The 18,604-nt window shown below is 36.0% G+C and overlaps 2 protein-coding genes across 2 annotated transcripts; one reads left to right on the top strand and one right to left on the bottom strand.

Annotated features, from left to right (window-relative positions):
- Window positions 1-11: 11 nt before the first annotated feature.
- On the top strand, window positions 12-12,359 carry LOC115443241 (tRNA selenocysteine 1-associated protein 1). Its single transcript, XM_037439267.1, has 7 exons — window positions 12-220; window positions 927-1,058; window positions 1,299-1,527; window positions 2,003-2,217; window positions 2,680-2,848; window positions 3,678-3,781; window positions 12,006-12,359. The coding sequence occupies exons 1-7, from the start codon at window positions 188-190 to the stop codon at window positions 12,024-12,026; spliced, it is 903 nt and encodes a 300-aa protein (XP_037295164.1). The 5' UTR covers window positions 12-187; the 3' UTR covers window positions 12,027-12,359.
- Window positions 7,528-18,595, bottom strand: LOC115443240 (transcription factor TFIIIB component B''). The gene is made up of 9 exons (XM_030168567.2): window positions 17,775-18,595; window positions 16,943-17,175; window positions 15,888-16,000; window positions 14,621-14,719; window positions 14,406-14,528; window positions 13,694-13,859; window positions 12,512-12,730; window positions 10,773-10,983; window positions 7,528-10,241 (listed from the first exon to the last, which is right to left on the bottom strand). The coding sequence occupies exons 1-9, from the start codon at window positions 18,346-18,348 to the stop codon at window positions 9,580-9,582; spliced, it is 2,400 nt and encodes a 799-aa protein (XP_030024427.2). The 5' UTR covers window positions 18,349-18,595; the 3' UTR covers window positions 7,528-9,579.
- Window positions 18,596-18,604: the final 9 nt, after the last annotated feature.

The raw sequence follows: 18,604 nt of genomic DNA, 5'->3' as shown, positions 1-18,604 counted from the left end.
TCTCCAATCTCCTCTATCACTTGACAGTTGACAACAAATATCAAATAAGGAGTGTTGTTGAATAGCCGCATGTTTAATAAATATACATTTTACTGAGAGTTTTGCTGTATATTTAGTTATTTAATATAGCTGAACACCATATCGATCCTTTGAATTTTTATCCAGCTATAAGACGACAACGAACAAGATGTCAATGCAATGCCAGCTATGGATGGGCAGTGTAAGTAACAAAAAATGTTTATCAAGAATATAGTAAGTGTACTTAAAATTTTCTTCATTGTGTTTACTATGTACATCATTAAGCACATACGATTTAAATAATTTACAAAGTTTAACATGTCACTGGACTGGGGTTATGGTTGTGAGACATTAGACATAATATTGAAAAAGTATTTGAATTCAAACTTATCTCGTAATACCAATTAACAATCGCTATAGTGTTCCTCAAATTTCACAACATAGGCATAGGGCTTCAGCCAAAAGTACGTACTCAGTGACTAAAATAGACAATGTGTTTACAATGTCTATTTTAGTGATGTATGTTCTCAGAAATTCTTTTAAATGAGATTTTTGTTATACATTCATAATAGAAATCAAATTTATATTTTCATATTTCATTGGACAAGTGTCTAACTCAAGTAACAATTAATTAACTGGCTATTATTTTTTACAGTAGTTTATTTCATTTTAAATGAAATATCAGTTGTTATTGAATCAAATCAAATAGAGATAAGTTGATTGGCCGTGGCCAACATTCGGCTAGGAGAGATTTGTTTGAAATGAAATAGGCTACTGTATAATACAAAAACCAGTTGATGTAATTAATTTGAAATATAAGTGTAACTTCAGCCATTAGGACAATTCAATGTCAGCAAGTTTATTAACTTTATCTTTTCAAGTTCTTAGTTTAATATTATGCATTGCAGTTGGAGCCCAACATGACAGAGAGTTTCATAATGGCCGCATTCAACAGAATGGGCCAGAGGCCACTGGCCGTCAAAGTAATGAGAAACAAGTTCACTGGCGAGCCTGCTGGGTATGCTTTTGTACATTTTCAGGTATTGTTAATATCTATGTTCCATTATCAATATTTTTAAATGAAGTTATAGAGCTAATTACAATATTTTTTAATAATTCTTAAGCTAATTAAATCATATTTAAAAATAAAATTAATTTTCAAATTACAAATAAATTTTACAAATAATATAAACATTTTAGACACCACAGTAGTTTGCTCCGGTCAAATTTGCCAAATTTTAAATATTCAAATTTTGGTACGATTATTTTGTAATTAACAGACTGATGAGGAGGCTATTGATGCGATGCACAAGCTGAACGGTAAACCAATACCAGGCACATTTCCTGTGGTACGATTCAGACTAAATACTGCCTCACGGGAGGCACGTGCCAACATGCAGCAGGAAAGAGAATTCTCTGTGTGGGTGGGCGACCTTAGTCCTGAAGTAGATGATTATTCACTATACAGGGTGTTTGCTTCAAAGTATTCATCGATTAAAACAGCAAAAGGTAAGTTTATGTTTTTGAAATATGTGATAGTGTGTGCACACTCCACATGTTATTTTAGTATTTCATTCCGTTGAAAAGACTATTTTTTTTGCATAGCATATTATTATGAACTGTTTAAATTGACAACTTGTATACATACACACTCTTTATCCCCGAAGGGGTAGGCAGAATCGTAACTGGTGTACACACTTTCCGCCGTGTGTATTAAGTCCCATAACATGATAGGACGCAAGCCTAACGCTATATTGTGCACAAATTCAAGACTCCAGGCTGATATTGAGAATAAAACCCATTATAATCATTTTGCCCAATCCAGGAATCGAACCAGAAACCTCAACACTTCAGTCGCATCGTAATACAACTAAGACGAACTAGTATTCAGAGACAATAAATTACAAATGAACATGAGTAATGAAAAATTTGTACACACATGCTGTGTGAATTTTTATGTGTAAAAAGTATTTTTCATTTTCAGTTATACTGGACAATTCTGGGTACACAAAAGGCTACGGGTTTGTCAGATTTGGTAATGAAGACGAGCAGCGTAACGCATTATATGCGATGAATGGATACACGGGACTTGGCGCGAAGCCTCTCAAGATTTGTACAGCTGTACCAAAACCTAAAGGAGCTATGACAACTACTTCCCAAACAGCCACCACTGCAAGTGCTACATATACAAGTGGCGCAGTATGTACCCCAATTATTTTATACAATAATTATTATGAAATATACAAATATAATTGTAGTACACTTTGTCTTCTAATTTCGCCGGTAATTGATAAGTTAACAAAAATTTTTGAGTCCCCTCTTTTAAACAGTTTGAAAGAGAATAAACATATTTTACTCTGAAAAATAAATAATGTTAATCACTAGTAGTAGAATGTTAATTCTCACGACACTATATGTCATACAATAATAATATCAGCCCTGTATTGGAATGGGCCTCTTCTACTACTGAGAGGAGATAGGCCTTATTCCTCCTAGCTGGCTTGTGGCAGAATCCACATACCCTCAAATTTTTTATACAGTAATTCTTAAGTATGCAGGTTTCCTCCCGAAGTTTTCCTTCATCATTATTATTTTCATTTCATCCTCCAAACATTCTAAGGTTCTGTCGATTATAATTAATTCAAAGCACTGTGTTTATAGGAGTACAATCAATACTACGATCCATCAGCTTATTGGCAAAATTACTCCGCATGGTCGGGCTATTACGGGCAGAGCGACCAGAGCGCGGCCGGCGCGCAGCCCGCGCCTGCGCCCGACGCGCAGCAGGCCGCCGCCGTCAAGTCGCACACTGACGAACTGGCGCTTGTAGGTGAGTTGTCCAATATCTTTGTGTTAAATACTGGTGGTAGGTATCTCATATGTGAGAGTCCGACTGGGTTACCTACCCAGGCAGACTGTCAACGCAATGTCTATTTCTACCGCCAAGCTGCAAAGTATAGTCACTGTTGTGGTTAGAAGGACATTTTAGCCAGTGTAACTACTGGACATAACAAGACTTCACATCTCATGTCTCAGGATAGCAAGTGCAGTGGCATATCAAACAATACTTTGTAATTCAAGGTGTTGGATGGTGTTTCTGCTGTTTAGGGGCGGTCGCGTCGCTTACCATCAAGCATTGGCAAGCTTGTGTCGTCATTCAAAGCAATAAAAAAATGCTGTCAGTCTTGTTCCATCTGTGCGTAAGTCACGCGGGGTCAGTGAAAGGATTTTACTTGTGGGCATAGCTTTTAAGATGAATCACTATCACTGATGTTATTTATCTATATTACGTTTTTAGTGGAAAGTTTGTGTTACATTTTGATAATTACGTGATATGTGTTGAAGGTATTGTTATATGCACATAAATTGTAATTCTGGATAAGTTATGAATTTTAATTCGAATCGAAATGCAAATACAAATTTTGGTTTCCATCAAGTATCGAAGATGTATCTGCAACGTTTAAAAAATCCACGCACTCGTAAAAATTGTTTCCCAAAATAAAAATCCGGCAAGGTACTTTTCTAATTCCAACGTATAAAATGTAGTCTATACAATCAATCCCTAGATTGCAGATAGACTTAGCCCTGGCTTAGTCTATCTGGCATCCGCATACATTCAGCAATGTATGTGACTCATAATTATTTTTAACCAATTCCAGAACACAAAAAGACCATTGACGTGGACAGTAATAATGAGGAATTCCTGGACACAGAGCTGTCGATCTGGGACAGCATGGAGGCGTCGCGCTGGTTTCCGTACGAGGTTATAGAAGTTCATTGCTAATAAGTAATAAGTATATCATTAAAGCGGTACAGTCAAATGTGCTGAATGAGTCAATAGGGACGACAATGATTTTGTTGTATATCGGTAAAGGGCATAGTTACAGTCGTTTTCTAGGAAAGGAGGGGGGGGGGGGGGGGTCAGGTGCGCCTCTGATCCCCAGACTATGACAAAAAATGACTTGTAGATTTATATATTATACAATTTTGGTTTTAAAAATTTATAGTAGCAGTAGATTGCTTTAACATCCTGTGGCACGGACCACTTGGCCCACCTCTAGATACGCCATGTTTAATGGCCGATTTCAAATAGCGATCCTTATTACTTCAGATTTGCAGCGATATCGATAATCAGAATAAAGTTTTTTTGATATGCTTACAAATTATTTATTTTGATTGGTATATTCTTATCGATTGACGATTCGGGATTGGTATCGATTACTGAAATCGTCCGTTAATCATACAGAAATCTCGCAATAATCAAGCTTCATATAAGATTAATTTTATGCAGTGTCCCCCTTCACTCTATTTGACCGTAACTGTTTTGCCATTTTCTTAAGTCATATTTGAGGGAATGATGACCAGGGTTAATATCCTGTTCGAGAATATTGTAATGCCATGCTTAGATTTAGAACGAGATACGATGCTTCCCTCAATGTTTGCCAGAATTATCCCTTTTTCAAATTTTATTTGAATTATTTAGTAAGTTAAGCGTGTAATTTGAAAATTTCTAAGGTATGTCCATGGGTGCTGTCAAGATCAGTTTTAGGTAGGTGCATTTGTACCTCCGCACTATACTACATAATAACATTTTTTTTTCAAATTCAAATTGCGCGAGTATTTGAGAATGCCTTTATATACAAAATCTCTGTGGTCAATAGTTCCTATTGTTGCAGATTTATTTAGTGTCATTTTTTTTTTATTTATTTCTGGACCGGGGGGTGCACGTGCACCTACTTGCACCCCCCTGCCGGCGCCCATGGGTATGTCGATCTGTCAACTCCAACTAGGCCAGCGTGGTTGGCCTATACCCTGGCAGTAGTAGGTGTGGCCTGTTCCCTGCAGTGGAATAGTGTGTAATACATATATTTTTGTATAAAAGGCTCACTGCGCAAATTGGTAAGGTTTTTTATGTTTCAAGAATAAACTAGAAAAAAGAACTCCACATGATTATAATTAAAATTAAAGCACATAATAATATTTGTGTCTCACATTTCACATATATTCGTTCATTTGTGTGTTGTGTATGTCTAACAATCATTCAAACATCTTCACATTCAAATTAGTAGGATGTATTTGTGTGGGTGGAAATATTTGTATTTTAATGCTCCATTATATTTGTGGTTGTTTTAATGTTGACTAATATATATTTAATCATTTATTGTAATACTGTCATGGTAAATGTTAGACTAGCTTTTGCTCGCGTCTCCGCCCGCGTGAATTTTCCGTTATATATTTTCCCGGGATAAAAAGTATCCTATGTGTTACATATGTCAGACTATAATCTCTGTGCCAAATTTCATCCAGTTCCGTGCAGCCGTTCTGGCGTGATTCAGTAACGAACATACAAACTATCCCATAACAAAGCGTAGAAGTATGAATTAATAAATAAGTTCATATAAGTCAAACATTGAAAACAACATCGTTTGTACCAGTGGCGAAGGGTGAAAATTTTCAAAAGGGAACCCGACGAAATATTTTTTTCTACAGTTAACATAATATAATATGTTGTTCACAATAAATTAATATCAGTAAAATATCATAATACTTAATAATTTCCTTCTAACATAAAAATTATGTCTAGTCTCTAAATTTACAAAATAACCATATATTTTGAACATAGGTACTTAAAAGAGTTCAACAAGAATTAATAACGCACACTAATTATACATTCTAAATTATTAAAAATATTTCGCGCCAATAGCTCAACATGAAGCCGCAAATTCTCGGGTTACCCTGAAGTACACAGACACGCACGCACACATGCATTTTTACGTCACTTAGATTACCAAAAGATTAGACAGAGACACCGCGCTGCGTGTGAAAGGGACAACTATATCGCGAGGGAAGCTATGCGCGGCCGGGTTCACTTCGAACACTATGAGGCGCGAGCATTGCGCGCGACGTACGATTTAACGAATTGATATAAACGACAGATATCATTGAAGTATTGATTTAATTTAATAATTATAAGATGACTTGTTAAATATACTATTTTTATTCTAGTTATATTGTTATGTTTATCTTTTATTATTTTTACTTAATTTACAAAAGGTAACCCGGTAGGAATCGGCTTGTATGCACGCTTCGCCACTGGTTTGTACATTTTTCGCGTGAATCGCTCTACCTCTAAGGGAGACGTAGAGAGTGTCGTTTGGAAGAAAAAAATATTAAAAAAGAACTATAAGATAGGTATGCGCTAAAAACATGCAATCTTTTAGGAACTTGTGGAGTCCTTTTTCCATAGTGATAATTTGATTTGTATGATTTCTTTGAATTTCCTTCGTTCTGAGTTTTGGAATTATAGTTTGTAAAATATGTATGTCGAGGATAAATTCTAGATTCTATTCTCCGAAACGCGCGTTTGCGCGGGCGCTGGGTACTTGTTAACAGAGCCTTCGCATTCGCGCAAGCGCACATAAACGCCTCCATACTCAGAAAGATATTTTAGTATTTTAAACTTTACGATTAAATCATTTTAATTTTGCAGTTTAGATGTTAAATGAAAGCCCGATGTTAGAACGGAAACATTTTTATTGTAATTGTAAATAAATAAGTTTATACTTGATATATAGTTTCATTGAATGCGTTTGTCATACTTACACACTATATTTAATTTTTTTATTCAAATAGCCCAATAAACTATTCAGAGTGATTTTGCCGACCTTACTAAGCGGCATCAGCTCCGAGAGATTGCATCTCAGTCTTTATTTAGAGCCGACGCGCTCGACTCTCAACTTCATAGTATCGAGCGGCAGCAGAGCGTTGCACTGTAAGGTACTAGCATTACGACTGTCCAGCGTCGTATTCTCACTCCATCCGCAACACAACCATAATAGTCAAAAAGACTGCATGACAAGAACACATCGCGTCTGACGTAACTCCATTGTTGCATTTATATCGAAATAATCGCAATAGGCGGGTCGGCCAACGCGATGCTAGTGAGATCATCACGCCCGCAGTATGATATGCCGCTAGTGTCACGTCACTTTCTTATCCCGTCCACTGTTAGATGAAAGCTTATAAAATAAAACCTATCGACGAATCTTTATGAATCAAAGATTTTAAATTGTGAGGAAATTCATACTTTATATTTCGAGAACCCTCGGAAGGAGAAGGGCTACTATACTACTTGTAGAAGGGCATTAATCCCCCAAAAAAATGCGGGCAGAGCCGCGAGCAACAGCTTCCTTTATAAATCTAACCTAGAGCCCAACCGTATGTTGTCATTTCAAAAATAGAATATTATGTATTTTCACTCAACCATGTTTTAATATTTCATAAACATTTGTTTTGAACCTACTCAGTTGCTTACCACATCCCTTTTTTATTATTTATACAAAATATGATGTTTAAATTGGTAATGAAATTTCCGAAGATCAGCTATCTGGGAATTTAAAATTTTGCTTTTGAAATATACGAAGCAAATTTACCTTGAACACAGACTACAATAGAATAGTAATATTTTATGCATTATAAGTTACATTTAAGTGAAATAAAAAACTCAAATAAAACAATATGATATTTTATTACATAAAAATTAATCAAATACACAAACGACAGAACAAATTACATTTTAACTTAAGTATAAAGCGAACAAGCAACTATAGCTTCACCAGACAAGCTTAATTTAATTGAGATCAGAGTATCCTGGAGAAGTCACTTCTTTTGTTAAACAACGAAATCAAACTCAACAAGGATATAATTTTTTTCAAAGATATTTTACAAAACGAATATGCGAAATTTCCCAGGAAAGTTATCAATTAAGGCTTTGGTAGCCTTTACATTGGGTTTTAAAATACACAATATGGCGCCAATTATTATTTTTGAGAATGAAAATTTTAAATCCAGGTTCCATAGAGAATAATTCGAACAAAAATCTAGACTGTCAATATCACGAAAGATGCCTTAACGCGGATAAGCCACGAGCATAAGCAATATGTCCTTTTCATCAAAATAATAAATATACACACAGCATTTCTCAAAACATAAAACAATGCAAACAATATTTTCATTTGGTTTAAAACAATGGGTTTTATTAAGTTTATCTAGTACATACACTTTTTTATACTTGACCGTTCAACTTTCGAGAAATATGATTAACCAATATTTTAAGCAAGGTTTAGATCCGCAAGAAAACTCACAGAAGTCGACTTCCGTAAGTTATGATTTACGGTAAACTATCATAGGAGCCGACTCCTGCAAATTTTGAAGGTTAAAAGACTTTAAGCAAGTCGCATGTGTAAACGCACACACGCAGTTGCTGCTAGTGTAAACGCACCTGAAAACTCTTGCGCAATATATTGCTGCAAAAACTGAGTCTTAACTTAGCATGAGGAAGACAAGTACATTGCAGTGTTATGGGATGCTTTTTAATTCAAAACCTATGTAACCTATGCGGTACCATTTATGAATTTTCCTTCTCGTCTTGCATTCAGTGATATGTAACAGAGTATTTTATTGGTATACATATTTCTCGATTATGGATAATGATGCAAATATCTAATGTAGTGTTACGACCGAAGTCAATAAACGACCTCAATCATTATCTTCCGATCTATCCTGAGTATTAACCAATGAGTTAGAAAATGAGTCATTTGTAAGAATGCCGAACTAACTTCAATATGATTGGTCCATTCCTCGGTCGATCCGAAGACATCACTTGTGAACGTTTTTTGAAATTAGCCGTTACTAGGCACATGGGTAATAAGATCGCCTCAGTTCTTATTTGCCCAACCGTAATTTTATTGGCACATGATATTACCAAGAGTTGAAAACGAAAGGGTCTGTTCTCCATTTATAAATAATTCTAAAAAAGTCGCCTAGACAAATAAGTATTTAATGAGGCGAAATCCGAACAGCATATAATTCACTTCTACTACGTCTAGCAGTGTTTAACATCACATCAATGTTTTATCACTCATTTTCCTTGTAATCATTGGATCAGTGCAGTAATTAGGGCAGTCTTGTTCACGATCGCCGATACACATCCGATGTATTAAACGATCGCAATCCCTAACTAGATCAATAGTAAGAATAAACCAATCAAAGTAAATCAGACAAACTTTATTCTGATTGGTCCATTTTACCTGACGACCTGAAGTTAGCTGTTAGGATTGTATAATGAAATCAGCCGTAAGCAGTTTTAACGGTTGCTTACGTGTTAATTGAATGGAGGTTGCAGTTTTAAACTTGCAACTTCCAAGCAGAATTATGCGCGTAAGCTTTCATATTATATTGGCTTACTATCAAGAGTAAAATGAGGTTTTCATTAAAATATGCATTTTAGTTACAGATAAAACTTTGAGTGCATAACTTGCCTTAAAATTTCATAAGTGTAACACCTGCATCTTAACAATAAAAATGTAATCAGTAATTAACTTAATCAGTGTTTGCCTTTTGAATTTGGCGCAGTGACAAAACTTTAATTAGTTAAAACACTGCAATATTTATTGGTAATAAGGTTCATATTTAGTATTTACTGCACTGACGCAATGTCTTAAATATCTGCGCATAAAAATATCTAACTAACATCACTATATCTAAAAACTTATAACTATATTAAAGCGGTGTAATAGAGTACGAGCTATGTTTCTGTTTGGAAGGACTAGGGTTGATTTGCACCAGTCCAGGTGTGGACGGAGCTTTACTGTCATGGCTGGCAACACTGCTCGGTGACGTCAGCAGTGGCGATGACCTCGCCGAACCACTTTTTTGCGAAGTCCGCGTCACATACCCCACAACCGAGTTCAACAGCGTCGAAGGTAAATTTACTGGAGTGAGTCTGCCTGCACCCCGAGCTATGTATGTTTGTAACATTTTCTTTGTCGGAGAATTGGGGTCATTGACCGTTAGTACCACTAGAGATCCATTTTCGACGTTAGGTGGCACAGCCAATGCAGAACTCTGTGGCTCCATAGGAGTGACGGGTTTGGCAGCGATTCTGGGTAATATATCTGCAAGTTTTGGCGACTGTGGATTCACTGTGTTCTTAATCAAAGCTAGTTTGGAGAGAGGCGGCGTTGGGTTTTGCGGTATAGGTGTTTTAGCCAAAACCTTTTTGGCGGAGGGCTCCGGCACGACTGGGTCCTTCGGTTTCCTTTTTCTTTGCTTTTTGTTTTGCGTGGCGTGCGCGATCAGTTCGTCTGCTGTCGTCGGTATGTTCGGGTCTTGGTTTAACGAAACAGACATGATAGATGTTCCCATAATTTTAGCACTCCTACCTGCAAATACAAATATTTTTATAAAAAAGAAACATTCATAACATTCTATTAGAACTGTATATGCCATAAATAGTGGCGGCCTTAACCGACGCGACGCGTCAGGCGAAAGCAAAAAAGTCATTTTCGTTTCGTCGGTATGATCGTAAAAAAAAGGTCGTCCAAGGAAAGCGCGAGGCCTATGTCAACGTGAGGTCCCGAGCGGTAAAATTTTTTTTTTCTATAACATACTAATAAAGGAATGTATCGAAATGAGTTTTTATATAATAATATTTTAACGGTCAAAGAGTTCTATAGCTCCTTTCTATCCTAGGAAAAATAGCATATTGCCAACATTAAACTCGTAATATGGCCGTGTTATGTTACCTTCATGAAGTTAGCGTCGAATGGTATTCTGTATGCCAATTTCCTGTATGTCCAGTGCTTGTTACGCACTGCCAAAATAACATGTGCCATAGAGTATAAGGCCTTTGGAATTTTAGCGCGGGAAAAAAATCACGCGAGTAGAAAAAGTAATTGTTAGTATCTACTCACTTTGTTTAATGCGGAACTCTTTAGCGGCGCGTTTTCTTTCTTGCTGCTCTTTCTTCTCCTTCTGCAGTAGTTCTCGCTTCTTCTGTTCTCTTCTTGCTTCTTCTGCGCGCTCCTCTGCAAACTCGTCAATCAGGCGGCAAGCATCCCATTCTACTTCCGACCTTATCGCTTTGTCCACTTGAGCGATATTCAACTTCTCTTCTTTTTTGAACTGCAATTATAGTTAAATTCACTGTGCTAATATCGTTGCATCTCGGCTTGAAAGATATCGTAGGCGGTGTGATTATTGAAAATTATAACACTTAACATCTGATGACTTACTTTCTTAGGGTGACGGGCGCAGTGAAATGCAGTGCTTTGTAATACGTTTTGCATGGTGTTATTTATCGGTTATAGTATAGCTTATAGGTCCATTACTGATAGCTGACCTGTACAAAATATACGCAAGCTGCGCGTGAGTATCTTGCATGAACATACGTCATTCGCCATAACAACGCATTGCTCACGCATAAACAAAGTAATAAAATATAGCGCCATGTTTTGTCGACATCTTTGTTCATCAGTTCTATAAATTTTGATATGACTTATTTAACATACTTTCTTTATTCATAAGCGGCAATTAATCGCAAGACTATAAGTTGAGATCATTGACATTGAAATAAAATGATTTACGGATTATATCGCCGTTATTTATATTATTATTTTCCCTCCACGTTTCGAAGACTGCAGCCTTCATGGTCACGGGGCGGATGGAGATTAGTGACGTTGGATTTCAAGGTGAAGAGGCCAACGCCTCGTCTACCTTTTCATAATACTTCCTTTCTTTTTAGACTATCCACTGTTAGCGAAGGGCTTGCTCGTCACTTATACAGAAATAATATCACAAGTAATATTTGTAGGGCAAGTTTTAGCAAGTAATCTATTTGAATAATCATACGATGTGGACAGATCAGCTTATTTTGATCAACAGGGATGCAACGTATCTCGTTCAAAATTACATTCAGATTATACTGCATTGATCATTAGGCTCAATATGCACCAGAATGGCTGTAAAGTTATCTCTCTTGAAGTAAGTTATGAATGACCGTTTTTTTAGTGGTAGTAAATGTCGGCAGTAGACGGCGAATGTCGTGCCTATATTCAAGCTGACAAGATTCTGCGACTGTACAAGTTATTTTAAGTATCACAAGGAAAAAAATCAATACACACTATTAACATTTATGAATGCTTTAGTGTTACAGTTGCGTGCTCTAGTGATTGATTGGACAAGACTAAAGAATTAGCGGCCATAGACAAAATGCGTTTCTGCAATCGTTATCGCTAATAGATAATAAAAAATGTCTAGAAAGATATATCGTTGCGATAAGTTTATAGCTGGATCACTTAATAGTGACTTTGCAATCGAAGTCCTATGGTATTTTTTATTTATGTTGGAAAAATGAGATTTAAAATTCTTGTCGCAAAAAATTTGAAAGGTTGTCGTCTTGTTTTTATTTCGAGATTATTGGATATGTTCACTGAAAAAGACAGAATCATAACACAATTTGTATAAAAGAATATAACAGAACCTTGTGAATGGTGAGACCGCGCTATAATAATATCAGCCCTGTATTATATACTTGCCCACTGCTGAGCACGGGCCTCCTCTACTACTGAGAGGGATTAGGCGGCGATATGTCATTCCCAAACATTTGAATGTTCTCTATTAGCGTTAACGAGCGTACAGGCGTGTTGGCCACCTTGAGCTTGAGGTCGCGGCGCGTGCGGCCCGGGAACAGCGGCTCCATGAGTGTGAAGTCGGTGCCGATGGCGGCGAGCGCGCGGTAGAAGCGCACGGTCTCGGCGTCGGCCCACTCCGCCGTGCGCCGCGAGCGCCGGTACGGCTGCGCGCCCGCGCACGCGCCCGCGCACGCGCCCGCACGCGACAGCGCCGGACGCTTCGCAGACTGCTTTATCACCTGATGGACAAACGTTCGCTTACCCATATAGCATCGGAATGTTTGCCGGCAAACATGACAGCTACATGACATTACGCATGTCACGAAAAAATAACCTTATTATGTAGTATATAAGGTTATATTCCCGTGACACACGATGACAAACATTCGGATGTTTTAATCGTTAACTACTATACAATCAAAGTTCATGGTATTTTGTGTTTTGACGAATTCAGTATTAAATTTAGATATATTGTTGTAAGACACATGAATGTTATTATTGTAAAAGGAATGTCATTCGTGTTTCTTTCTTACGAGTACATTTTTTACTTCAAAATATGATTCTTAAGTCAATACATATAAATGTAATGGTACCTCTTAATCTAAAATTACAATGTCATTATTACATTGTATTACATGTTCCTACAGTCAATAAGCCGAAATCTAATGTGAATGTTAAGTTTAAGTTATCTGTGATGTTATGTTGTTAATGAAAATGACTAGTATTTTCTTTAAAATAACAGTTTTATTTTTTCTATTATAAAATAAGTATTCCTCAACCTTTTTTATGCACAGGCTCAAGAAGGGTTCAAATTCCAGCTTTAGGTCTAGGGGAAGCAAATCAAGAATATGTCATAGGCATCCCAAAGATTCTAAACAAGTTCAAATTACGATATACACCATGGACAACTAAAATCCAAGCGAGGCACCTGTGTACACTTGCCCTTCCCCTGAGTACACTTTGGCCATTTTTTTCTCAATATTCATGTTATAATATATTGTTTGCATTTATTTTATAAATGATAATTTATATGTGATTTAAATTTTCTGTTAGACAAAAAAATATTTAGCCAATAGGGTTGTGTACACCTGTAAAAATTTATCACCTGGAATAAGTACCTTATATTGTGGATCTTTCATATGTATTTTTCTCTTATAAATCGTTGGTGTGTCTATTAATAAATAAATAACAGAAATACAAACCAAACTCTGCTCGTCCAAGATGATTTTGCCATCCGGTCCCAACTTGATCTGCGGCACAGGTGCGGCATCTTGTGCGTCATCGTCCGCGCTATCTTCTTCATTCTCTAATTCTTTGGCAGCTTCTCTGTCGTTTGTTTCTTTAGCGTCCGCTTCGTCTTTGTCTGGACTGGGAACATAATACAAGTTATACTGCACTCTATTACTTAAAATTCATATATATTTCTTTTTATATTAAATGAATACGAAGACAAGCCAACCGCTCGGTTAACGGTAAGCGACCAATAAACAAGAGCAACACTACCCTGAATTATAAGGAATTCGATGCCACATACTGCGCTCGTCACTTTGAGACTTAAATGTCTAAATTTGTTATATGGATGAATATAAAGTGTAAACTTTAAATCTCATAACTCAGTAATTATGTACATTAATATTATAAAGAGGAAAAGTTTGTGAGTTTGTTGGTATGGGCTAAGCTCTGAAACTACAGAACCGATATAGAAGAAATTTGGTATAGAGATAGTTAGAGATCCTAGAAAAGACTTAGGCTACTTATTACCTCGGAAAAACTTTTTTACCTTGGTTGAGTCACAGAGAAAATCTTTTACAGAATAATATGTGCTTCAATTCCGTACAACACTGAAACTGGCACAATAAAAAAAAAATGTTTTTGATCATGTAGGTAAGGTAACTGAAGTGTTTTTATACTCACATAAATGGTTTCGACAATGGGTTGTAGAATATAAGGTCGTACATTGTGAGCCCGTCTCGTTTCAAGGTCTCCCTCCGACGTCGTAACGCTGCCATTTTTCGACTCACTTCCTGCCGACGCGATCTGTAATTTTTTTTGTATATTAACTTATAACAGCAAGATAGTAAAAAAGCTAGTATAAGATAAATTGTAAAATAAGAAATACAAATGCTTACTTGACTTTTTCTTTGACGGGTGAAGTGGCAGGCGCTTGCGAAGCGGTCGTCTGACTCACACTCGAACATATAGAGTCATTTCTGATTCGAGAAATTTCTCTGGAACAAACATATAACCATTATTAAACACACATACAAACATAAGTATATATTCAATTTTAAAGTAAAAAAAATAGTTTTTTTTAATTCAAATATGGCGTGATCACCTGCTTTGTTCAGTGGTGACAAAAAACAAATAAAGAAATTATCATCTATATATATAAAAATCAATTGCTGTTCGTTAGTCTCGCTAAAACTCGAGAACGGCTGAACCGATTTGGCTAATTTTGGTTTTGAATTATTTGTGGAAGTCCAGGGATGGATTAAACGGTGACGAACATAAATAATAAATAACGGAAAATACTAAAAACGACAATATAAGTTTTCAATACAAAATGTTCCTACCTGTCAAACATTTCATGTCTTTTCTCTTTTTAGAAATAAAGAACTGTAACATATATATATAGGTGTATTCAGAAATAAGTCTGTTTCATAGTTGTAATATGAGGTCCGATTTCTTTGGTTTATATTGTTCAAATACAAAACATTTCAGAAATAAATAAAGTGTAAAAGTGTTAGTTGGTTCTCAAAAATAGAAAATAAATAAAGAAATTTCAAGACTATAATTTTGTTCAGTGCGCGAGAACTTTATTTATTGTTATTGTCGCAAAATGCCACGGAGATGACTTAGATCGTCGAAGTCAATCAAATGTGCGACGAGCTACCTCACGTGCAAGCCGTACTGGGGCCTTATTCTCTATCCCGCACGTTATTTTAACAGTGCGTAACAAGCACGTAACACAACGCATCATGTTAAGGACTATAGAAATTTGGCTTACAGAATACCATTCCACGCACATTTCTCGAAGATAACATGACACGGCCGCGTTACGCATTTATATCATACAGAATAAGGGCCCTGTTGACTAGCGAGAGACAGATAATGATAACGTACGTATTGGTATGGCAAAATTGCGTTCCACGATGAATAATAATAATAAATGTATGTAGGTGATACGAAGTTCACCGGGTCATCTAGTATCTTATAAAATTAAAAGCAGACGTTTTACAAAACTACCCTGCAAAGATAGCTAGAAATTACTGGATGCAGGCTGCTTACAACAGTTTGGTCTGAAAATGTTTGGGCGCAGCCTGTGTTTGTTCTGAAGTCCTGCGACCTGGTTTGTTTTGACTCTGATGTGGTAAGTAGGTACAAAACCATAAGTACCTGCTAGTTAATGAGGTTTGAGAGTCATGCCTTTGCCGAGCAGTGGATGGCGTAGCGTTACCTATGTTGAGAAGGGCACGTCGACTTTCATCCTCAGATTCACTTGCACTACCCTGAAGAAACAATCAGCGCACTGTTAATAAAATAATGACCTTTTCCAAAATTGTTAATTTGTGGGAATTGACAAACTAAGAATTTTTGTTTGCAACCTTTTCTTTTAAGTTGCTTTAAATTTGATCTTATTAAAGATAGGTCAAAAATTAAACATGAAAAAAAAGGTCACAAACAGAAAATACTTTTTTAACAATTCCCAGAAATTAACAATTTTGGAATAGGTCATTATTTTATTAACGATGGGAATGATTCTGTTCGTATATTGAGTAATTCAATATATTGTATACAAACAATTGTAAAACTGCATTTGGCAAATTTGTAGTGTTTAGATAAACACCATACAAGTTAATAGAATGATAACATTGATAATTATTATTGTTATAATTGATTGATCCTTTTTGTTAAATTACTGTTTTCCTTCAATGTGTCTATGTGACCATTTCAAAATTGTTACCAAGTACTTCTTTGGTTACATTAATGTAATCATTCAAAGACCATTTGTTATCACAAACATAAGAGTGCTTGAAAACTAGATTTCTAGTTTCTACATTTTCAAATATGTATGACTAGAAAAACCCACTATTACACTACACTAAGTTAATGCCAAGCCTACTTCATAATACTATTGCAAATATGAAAAGTTGTCAAAAGGCTTTAATGTCAGTTAGAAGTATAAGTATATATGTAGACTTCTGAATGGATTTGAATGTTTTTCAAAGAGGCTGGCATTGATTTATCCACTGCTGAGGGATGACCATCTCTCGTCAGACAATCACTCCCCTTACCATGAGATGCAGAGGAGCCTCTTTTCTATGCATGTATAAAGAATAATTCTTAACATAATGCATAAATGTGAAAGACAAAAAGCACCCTGTGAGACTTTCATTCAACAAAAGACTGATACAAGGGAGTGCTTCAAGCAAAACTTGACTTTTAAATACCTGAACACTATTTCTTCTTAGCGGTGCAAGTCTTGGAGCTGGACGTAACTTTGGCCTCACTTTGCTTGGTGATGGCAGTGGTACAATAGGATCAAACAATACTTCAGCATTCTCCGATATAATCTCATTTTTCAGAATAGCTATTGGCTTGTGTGTGGTGATGGGTTGTAATGGCACTATACCATCCATAGGATCATCAATTATACTTTCTGGTACACTGGGCACTTGATAGTCTGAAATTAGTTAACCTATTAAAAAGACACATTTTTGTATGCCTTGGAATTTGCTGTCTGAGGTTTTTTTTTATTGTACTTGTAAATGTGACTTAGGGTCCTATGAAAGTTGGTAAATTTTTATATATAAGTGAACAAATTAAACTGTCACTACAAATTATAAAACAAAGTTTCCCACTGCATCTGTCTGAATGCAATAAAGTCAACACATTTTGATGAAATTTGGTATGGAAATAGTTTGAGATTCTGGGAAGGACATGGGTTATTTTTATAAAGGGAAATAATATATAGTGGGATTTTTATCCTAAGAAAACTATCATGCAAGCAAAACCGCAACCAAAATCCAGTAAAGTACGGACTGCCAAGTTTGGTTTTAAGAGAAATGTCCATGTAAGAACATTTTTTCATGATTGTTTACATATTAATTATTCCCCCTTAAATCTAATGGAATGGTTAATTGTATATTTTTTGTAGGTATTTAAATTCAGTGCTTATTCATAATGTAATAATCATATTTGTTTTGTGGTTATACAAAGTTATATCACTTGAGCCGAGTTTAAATAACAATGGTTATTAATTTAAGTCACAAAATTACTCACCATCTGGTACATTTGGTGTCTTCTCTACAACTTTATCAAACTCAACATTTTCAGGCACAGTTTTATCTTTATTCACATTTGGAGTGTCCTTTTCTTTACTCTGATCATTGGTTTTCGTAACAGTTTCTTTTGTTGCTGATAATTTCTCAGCACTGTCTGCAAGGAGTTTAGCATTCCGAACGGGTGACGGGACATGTTTTCTCACCGGACTCCTTTTAGAAGGTGGCGAGAAGATTAACGACCTAAGACTGGAAGCGGAAGTTATAACGGACACTTTTTCGGGTTGTTTCGGGGTGTTGCGCTTTTCTGGGATTGGAGTGACCACACGTACCGGTTCGAACACTTTCTCAGCACTAGTTATTACGGGAGTCCTTCGAGCTCTCACGGGTGTCTGGACTTTACGTACTGGCGAACTATCAACCCCTTCGCTACTTTGAAGAACTCTTGGACTATTCGATTCTTTCTCACGATCATTATTTAGCTGTTCTTCGACCTTACTTTCAACTTTAGGTGCATTTTTCCTCCGCTGTGGTAGCGATGTCACAGCTTTTATTCGTGCTCTTCTAGTTGACATGATCCACGTTTTCTATTTTATATTGTTATGAATATTTTTAATAAGGCATTCTGGTAATATTGCTTTTGGTTTATTATAATTCAACACACGATGAGTTTTTATTAACATATACCTTGAGGTAAACAATTATTACAAGTCTTTGTTTTTCTGTACATGGAAGATTGAATTAGTAAAGTACAAAAATATTCTATTTCTATTTAAGAAATTTTAACAAAGCAGCACAGGCGACCAAAGTACTCAAAGTACATTTGACAAT

This window comes from Manduca sexta, chromosome 16, assembly GCF_014839805.1.
Source record: "Manduca sexta isolate Smith_Timp_Sample1 chromosome 16, JHU_Msex_v1.0, whole genome shotgun sequence".
In the NCBI taxonomy this organism is placed as follows: domain Eukaryota; kingdom Metazoa; phylum Arthropoda; class Insecta; order Lepidoptera; family Sphingidae; genus Manduca; species Manduca sexta.
Note: the sequence above shows the minus strand (reverse complement) of the source record. Positions and strands in the feature narration are given on the sequence as shown.

Excerpts from the sequence above, each read along its gene's own strand:
- LOC115443241 (XM_037439267.1), top strand. The coding sequence starts at position 188 with ATGTCAATGCAATGCCAGCTATGGATGGGCAGT. Across the intron at positions 1,528-2,002 it reads ATCGATTAAAACAGCAAAAG|TTATACTGGACAATTCTGGG; the intron begins GTAAGTTTATGT and ends TTTCATTTTCAG. Across the intron at positions 3,782-12,005 it reads CGCGCTGGTTTCCGTACGAG|TGTTACAGTTGCGTGCTCTA; the intron begins GTTATAGAAGTT and ends TGAATGCTTTAG.
- LOC115443240 (XM_030168567.2), bottom strand. The coding sequence starts at position 18,348 with ATGTCAACTAGAAGAGCACGAATAAAAGCTGTGACATCGCTACCACAG. Across the intron at positions 14,720-15,887 it reads CAAACCTCATTAACTAGCAG|AGAAATTTCTCGAATCAGAA; the intron begins GTACTTATGGTT and ends TGTTTGTTCCAG. Across the intron at positions 13,860-14,405 it reads CCATTGTCGAAACCATTTAT|TCCAGACAAAGACGAAGCGG; the intron begins GTGAGTATAAAA and ends TTATGTTCCCAG.